This window comes from Eufriesea mexicana, unplaced genomic scaffold, assembly GCF_001483705.2.
Source record: "Eufriesea mexicana isolate 0111107269 unplaced genomic scaffold, ASM148370v2 scaffold1336, whole genome shotgun sequence".
Lineage (NCBI taxonomy): Eukaryota > Metazoa > Arthropoda > Insecta > Hymenoptera > Apidae > Eufriesea > Eufriesea mexicana.
The window spans coordinates 860,367-868,448 of record NW_016909447.1 but is presented as its reverse complement, the minus strand read 5'-3'; the positions used below and the strand labels follow the sequence as shown (position 1 = coordinate 868,448).

Below are 8,082 nucleotides of genomic sequence, written 5' to 3'. Positions count from 1 at the left end.
GCAGGAATAGTGTAAAAATTCTTAAACTTTTTCGCTACTTCGGGCAACTATATTCACAGCCAACAAAAGTTCAACAATTTTAAGATAAGTGCTATCGTTCCCCTTAGACCTCTTCGCGAGGAGTTGCAAACGCTATTGCGATGGACGGTTTTTCTTTTCTTCCTGAAAATACTTGACCTCGAATGCTAAGGATTACGCGCTCGTAATGCTAACAGCTTTGACGCGACGCTGCGTTGTCAGGTGCTACGAAAGTGTTGAGGAAGACAAGGTAGAGCTTAAAGATGTATAAGCGATACGTTCACTCCTGTTAGTGTTGAACACAGTATTACGCTACTATTGCGAGCACAATTGCTCACATCTGAGTTCTCAAGGTTACGTCCATACTGACCTTAGTCTAACTACACCCAGTCAACTCCCAGACTGCATCCATATTCCGAAACAACGGGCCATATGCACTGCCAAAAGACGAGCGTTCTCGCAATTGGTAGCCGCCTGGTCCGCGGATCAGTCACCTCTAAAGAAGAAGGCACGTTCTCCACGTCAAAGTTGATGATGCAGGAAGCCTCTCTTTCAAGGAGAGGTGGTTGGGCAGATACCTGCACGCTGATGACCCTCCTCGTGAGGTAACTGTTGCTGCGCCACTTTTGGTTTTCGACTGCGAAAGTTGGAGTCATTCCGAACAAACACATATATTCCGTGCAGGCGCGCAATTCCCAAAAATTAGGTCCCGAAGAACTTCTCGCGTTCGGTGAACCGAGTTAATAAAGAAGAGCGCCAACAATATACAACAACCGCATAAAAATACATAACACTGTACCTCTTACTATTCAGCATTTAGGTCCCAGCTGTTAGAAGTCCGTGACGGACATTCAAGATCGGCTGTTTATTCCATGCTAGAACAACTTACATATTAAATCCTAAATGATAGATGACTAAATTCAAAACAGTATCCATTCACTATTTTAACAATAATTTACATATTTAACGTAACGTGTTTTTATTCGCTGTCCTCTACGAGTGTTAGAACTCGAGGTGTATTCTATTTAAAGAGTGGAGAAGCACACAACGTTAATTGATGTTAATTCCCACGATTAATGGTTTGTAACCTTCCTTAATTTCTAACTGTTTTTTTAGAAATTACATGTGGGATGTTTCATAATTAGGTCATATTAGAAATGAGGAAGGGACGTTATTCCTATTCGTATAAATGCACAAGTTCGTGTAATGTACATGATACAGGTCATTAACTTTTTCGTCATATGAAAATGAATTCTGATATTCCTTATCTGTGTATAAGCTTTTAACTTGCGTAGAATGAAAGAAATACATAATGCCTTGCTGAATACAAGCAGGTGCATGACATATTTCTGTGCGATTTTGCATTACTATTTGTGACAATATGCAAACAGCTGTTTCTCATATGAATATGAAACACTATATTATATCACACATAAGACAATTGTCATGACATCATTAAAGTAACTACTCTAATATTGCCATAATGTTGTTTCATGTCTTAATTATATTTTTTTTAGGAAAGCCCGAGTCTCTATACAATTGCACACTGTCCAATCAAACAACCGATTCACTGTCAGTTGAGTGCTGTATTGGCTTTGATGGTGGTCAGCCACAGCACTTCCTTCTTGAAGTGTTTGATCAACATACTGGAATATTACAAGCAAATATTACATCCAAGGAGAACGCTGCTTTCACTGTATATGGTTTAGAATCTGGCAAGGTCCTCAAAATAGTTTTGTATGCCGTTAATGCAAAAGGAAGGAGTCAGCCGACTCTGTTGGAAGGATTTACGTTGAAGATTGCCGAGAAGCAGACTGGTAAATAGCACTTAAATTACTTTCTTAATTTTCAACTCTTGATATGTATTATGTTGATATTCTGTATTCATTTTCATATCTGTTATACATACACAATTTGCATACGTAACTTTGAATATGTCACGTTTCGATTGAATTCTGGACGAATTTAACCGGTTTATAAGGCTGCGTTGCAATATCTGAACATTGCCGATCAAATTATTATTAGGCAACTATTTAAAATACTTGTTGCCGAACTACTTTTGTTTGACATCTCTGGTTTGCGGGGATTGGTTAATAGTGGTTCCTTAAATATCAGTGAAATTGCTAAAACGCATGGTTGCTTGAGAAATAATGTAAGAATGTTAAAAAACGATTACGTATACCTTATGCAAAGCGTGAGAGATTGAACAACAGATTCAAATGATCCAAACAATTAGTGAATATTGCCTGTTACGATTTTCCGGAGACACAATACTTAAACAGACTATTTGAAATATTCGCTCAGCGATTCCCTCTACACCGATTTATAAGGAAATCAGGAATCTGCCTAAGGTCAGATATTTCGGTCTTGGCAGTTATTGATAAAAGGCGATACCTTAGTTCGCGAATTATTTGCCTGAAGAAGGAGGATCGTCCTCCACGTGACGTTGGATTCGGAAGGAATTTTTCATTCAGTGTGAGGAGTACCTGCTGAGGTGTACTATGCGTTGTGGACAAGAGTCCCCACGCTCCTATGACACTTCCGGAACCACAACCATTGAGTTCGTTAACGTTATCGGTGGATATGGGCGTAAGACATCCATAACATTCCTATGTCCAAGAAATATGTTGCAAGCCTGCTAATATGAGAGTAATACTGCACGTTAAAGACATGAATATTTTCATTAGCATATCATAAATATTGAACACACATTAAATACGTGCGTAGATTGCGTTTAGAGTTGAACGAAAATTTGGAAAAGGACATTTGTCAGAAGAATCGGAAGTTAATACTTTATGGGCAGGTCTAAGCTCGTGCATTGATTGCCTGCGTCTGCTCACTTTGTCTCGATTATATCGTTCGCTTTCTGGGTGCTATATGACGAGGCTAATTAGGTGGGATAATTACGGTCAGTGAGGGAAACGCGTTTACTCTTCCTGTGCGTTGGCTAGAATGTGTGGGTTGGCGAGGGTTGGCAGGGATTCGAAGATATGGTTTGCTCAGAAGACACCATGTCTGCTACGTATATACTAGATGGGTCGTCCACACGTTGGTGACCGTTCTTCCATATTTCCCATAGTCATTACTTCATTGACATTCTTTGAGTTCCCGCAGAGGTTGCGGTTGACCTTGGTCAACTGCAGAACGGGTTAAACGACGCCGAGGTGCCCGAGTCACACTCATACCGCAATCCTGTAGTAATGCTTTACAGGAGCGGGGGTCTGGAATTAATCGGATGGACTGCGAGGACGATAACCTTTATAAAAATCCTTTAATCCCCAGGGCCTTAGTGCGCAGTCTTGGGGTACCGCCCTGTCACCAGACGCACTGGGAGGTGGCTGGTGGATGCACCAGCCAGCTATCGGTCATCCATGGGAAACCTGGCGTCCTCTCAGTGGTAAATAGTCCGGATAATGGAGACTAAGTCCAGATCGACCTCATTTCCCGCCATACTCGTGAGACCAGATATGGATAAAATAATTAAAAGCAAATAACTCAGCATGTCAAGAACCAAAAGATCGGACGGAGGGTCTGATACAATACCAGAAGAGCAAATAGTAATTAAACGCAATGACCTTTCAAAACATGACGTGGGTATCATTCAGGACGTAATCAAGAAAGCAAAGGTGGGCAAGGATGGCATGGAGAATTCAATTCCGAAGGTTATCTTGCAAAAGCAAAGGACGACTCCTTCGATAATGCTTCTGCGTCAGACTTCCTGCCAGTAACTCAGCGGAGAAAATCAGAAAGCAGAAAGAAGCTAGCTGCATTTCGGTGCATATCATCACATGACCCTGTGCATGAATCCAAGACTGATATGCCACATACTAGCAGACACATAACTCTAGCTTTATCACTCGTTTTCCTCTATAAGTATCTAGAAGAAGAAATTAGTGCTTCCAGCAAATCCTTCCTCATGGAAAGGCCGCTGTGCTTCATGAGTAAAACATGGAGCTACAGAAGGAAACAAGTGGCCTTGGGGACAAAATCTCCTCAACCAAACAACAACTTCTTGATAAAATGGAGATAGAGGACAAGATCAAGCTCCTCGACACCACAATTATCAGTGCAATTCAGGAATTTCTTGACCTAAAACTGCAGGTTTAGGGCGCTGACGAATCTTATGCTCAGAATGCAATCGAGATGTCTACAATTACTCCACCAAATGTTCCAGAACCATCAAGGAACTTTGTCGCTGTCTATCCATATGAGCGGTCGAAATTAAAATCAGGCGAGGAGACTAAGGAAGCTCTAAAATGGGACATTGCCCCAACGCAGGAAAAAATTCTAGTTAAGAATGTAAGGAGGCTGGAAAACCGCACGATCATTCATCGCGATGGCAGGTACGCCTCGCATACAAGTATGCTCTAGCAGAATATTTCACAATGGTCAACCGTGGCGAATAAACCAATTATTTCAAGAATACGGAACCAAAAACTAACAATAGGGCTACTCAACTCGCCAGTACCGAGAACTGTAACGGACGATCTAAGATATGTAACAGCAGAAAAGAGAATAGATATTCTCTTTATTCAGGAACTTCATAGCTGAAAAGACAATAAAATTGGCCTTGTGGTAGACACTATGTTGATCTCCGATCGTAAACAATTTTGCAATGAAACGACCGGGAAGGAAATAAAAACCTTCATAGCAGTAATGAACATGGAAAATGGTACTCTAAAATTAGAACAATTCAGTAGCACACACTGTATATGTACAGAAATTAGCTCCTCATCTGCCAGCTTTAATATTGTAAACGCATAATTCCAATTTTGTGACACCATAGAGCCTTGCTTGAGGCACCAAGGTGGGATAGTAGCCGCATTGAAGGGAAAGAATATTTTATTATACATTAACGCGAATGGGAAGTCAGTGCTATGGAATTGCGACTATTCAGATACCAGACGTATCGCCCTTGTGGAGTATATCTCCCAGTATCAACTCTTTACAGAAAATAAAGATAGCACCGTTCCCACTTTTGACAGCGTGCATGGAAAGTCATATATTAACATAACTTTGACCAACATTTCTCATAGAAATAAATTGAGAAACTGGGACATTATTACTTACCGTACGGTTAGCGATAATAATCCAATTCAATTCAGCATCACTAAGCAACAGCAAAGAGTAAAATAAGAATCATCTAGCAGGTAAAGTACTAAAGGAGCTGACTGGGATAAATTCAAAAAGGAAATAGTAGCCTCACTACATGATTCAAACTACGCACATCTGGAACATTAGCACTGTCCTGCTGAGGAATACGTGAAAGCGTTTGAAAGTTTAATAATAGATGAAAGTGACTTATCTATACCTAAAGTATCGCACACTTCAAACTCCGTCCCATGGAGGAGCCCAGAAGTAACGAGATTCAGACACAAAGTTCGCCGTAGCAGACATGTATACCAACAAATTCGCAATGACTCTAGATACCAATCCCTAAAACCAAAATATAAAAAACCACACAATGTCTATATGAAAGCAATTCATACCGCGAGGAAGGAAAGCTGGGAAACATTTGTTACCACTGATGGAAATGACAACCCCTGGAGGATTACATACAAAATTCAAACAAGAAAGCAGGAAATTGAAAAAGCTTGAAATAGTATTAGATTTGAAGGCAAGCAAACAGCAATACTCTGGGAAGCATTGCGGGCCCCGCTAGACGCACTTATTCCTGACGATTCCCTAATGAATGTAATACCCCAGAAAGAAGTAATTCGCACCTCCATTGAAACCCCACCTGTCAGTGAATATACTTCGGCCTTTACGCAAGAAGCTGTTGGAGATGTAAGTAAGAGTATGAAGGACGAAAGAGCTCCAGGACCGAAACTTTCCGAAGTTGAAATGACTAAAAATGCATGGCTTGCAATAAAAGAACGGAGTCACGGAAGTGCTTAACTTGCGTCTATGTCAAGGAGTCTTCCCGCAACAATGGAAGCTAGCATCTATTAGAGTCCATTCAAAAATGAAGATAAAGAATAGATGACCTGCGATTATACAGACATATATCCCCACTTGCGATCCACGGAAATATATGAGAATGACTTTTATACAGAAGTATGATAAACCTCTTCCATGGACATGAACTCACTCCAGACAGACAATATGGTTTTAAACACGGACGATCAACCGTAGACGCATTAGTCCAACTGAGACACATAATCCAAGGCACAACATATAAATATACAATAGGACTTCTATTTAACATAGCCGACACGTTTGACAACGTCTGGCGGCCAAGTATTTTTCAATGTTTAAAGAGATGAAATTGCCCGCGAAATGTTTACAAAGTTCTGGAGTGTTCTTTAGGACTCAGAGCAGCAAAAATCGTTAGCAAGGGACTCAAAGCAAGCAAAAATGTCAACAGGGTATACCCACACGGATCCATTCTCGGACACACTTCTCGAATCTTATCTTATGCGAAACAATTGAAAATATAAGAAAAATATGGAGTCAATTGCTTATGCCAACTACTTGATCGTCGTCGTAACAGGAAACTCAAAGAAAAGCTTCGAGGGAAACACCAAATCGGTGACATCAATTTTGCTTAACTGGTACACCCAACAAAAGCTACAGATTTCGATCACAAAGTCAGAAATGATTCTACTGAAGGGGCATATAGACATTAAACGGTAGCCCACTGTAAAAATTGACAGGAAATCAATAAAAATGGCTCGAACAGTCATGTATCTATGAATTCATTTCGGCACCCGCTTAAACACTACACCCCGTATAACTTACTTACAAAAAAGACCAGAAAGGTTTTCAATCCTCTCATACATGTAGCAAAGGCCAAATGTGTGCTCCGTATTATAAAAATATATATACATTGTACAGCAGCTTCTACAGCCATTATGACATATGCAGTGAAGGTCTGGTTCGATATACTTAACATACAATAGAAGCGGCGCCTTGCACAAGCACAGTGCCATGCTATGCGCCAAAAAATAGAAGCATATAGTACCATGTCAACTCATGCACTATTTATAATATTCGGTGCCATACCAACAGATTTAACGCTAAAAGAATGCTCAATAATTTATGATTCTAACCGTAACATAACAGAAAAGACAGGCAACATTGAGTCTCCACCTAGAGATACACCACTTGAACAGAAACAAGTAAAGGATGTGTATAAGAATATCCGAAAAGGAATAGTAGCTGTTTGGCCATACCGTCAGAAGTCGTCAACAAAAGGACTGCTCACATACTTCTTTCTTGACAAAGAAGAAGTGATATTAAATGTACCTTGGATCAAGACAAATCAATGAATAACTGAGATATTCTCAGGACAAGGCAACATACGAGATAAATTAGAAGCCCTACAAACTACTGAAGACGACAGGTGCATCTGCGGCATGAGGAACTCGGTGGAACATATTACATTCCAGTGCAAGGAACTTGGATTCGCCAGAGAGGACATCATTAGTGAACTCAAAAGACAGAATACTCCTTGGCCTTGTCAAATTTAGAAACTCGTTCAAGGAAATACTTTTAAGAGTCTCAATAATCTAGCAAGCCTTATTTTCACTAAGCGAGGAGGGAAAGGACAGGAAAGTTGAAGTACACAAATTCGAATACCAACTGCCGCAGAACATTTCCACCTACATAAAAGGGTACAACGCGCGTTGTGCAACGGGTTCCTCAACAGTAACGCAGGCGCTGACTTCCACGAAGTCAGACGCACTGGAGCGGTCAGCGGTGAGTTTTCTGCTCCGATAAACATTAGGATACCTAATGTTCACAGGTATTAATAATACCCTTCAACTTGCAAGTGACCGAGCTCTAGGCTGATGACCCCGCCTCCATGTGACTCCCGCAGGAAACATCGGGCTCCGGTCTCGGTGCGTTAGTGGAGGCTAAGAGAGTCACTACTTGCCTTTGGATGATTCCTCACGGTTGACGGTGGAGGAGAGAGGGTATCATTTACGGCGCTCTCGTACTTTCGGGCGATAGTGCTTCCCTTGGTAGGGGTTTCCACATATCTCCGTTGTAATAGACCGCTTGATACAACAATAGGCAACTGGTTCCTATGCTATCAGAGACGAACTAAATGTCATTCTT

At 40.9% G+C, this 8,082-nt stretch overlaps 1 protein-coding gene across 1 annotated transcript in view; it reads left to right on the top strand.

The window, feature by feature from the left end:
- The window catches only part of LOC108547976 (uncharacterized), a 230,722-nt gene that overhangs the window by 165,146 nt on the left and 57,494 nt on the right, over positions 1-8,082 (top strand). The window contains exon 14 of the mRNA XM_017900727.1: positions 1,536-1,835. Coding sequence (XP_017756216.1) covers positions 1,536-1,835 — 300 coding nt within the window. The remainder of the gene's footprint in view (positions 1-1,535; positions 1,836-8,082) is intronic.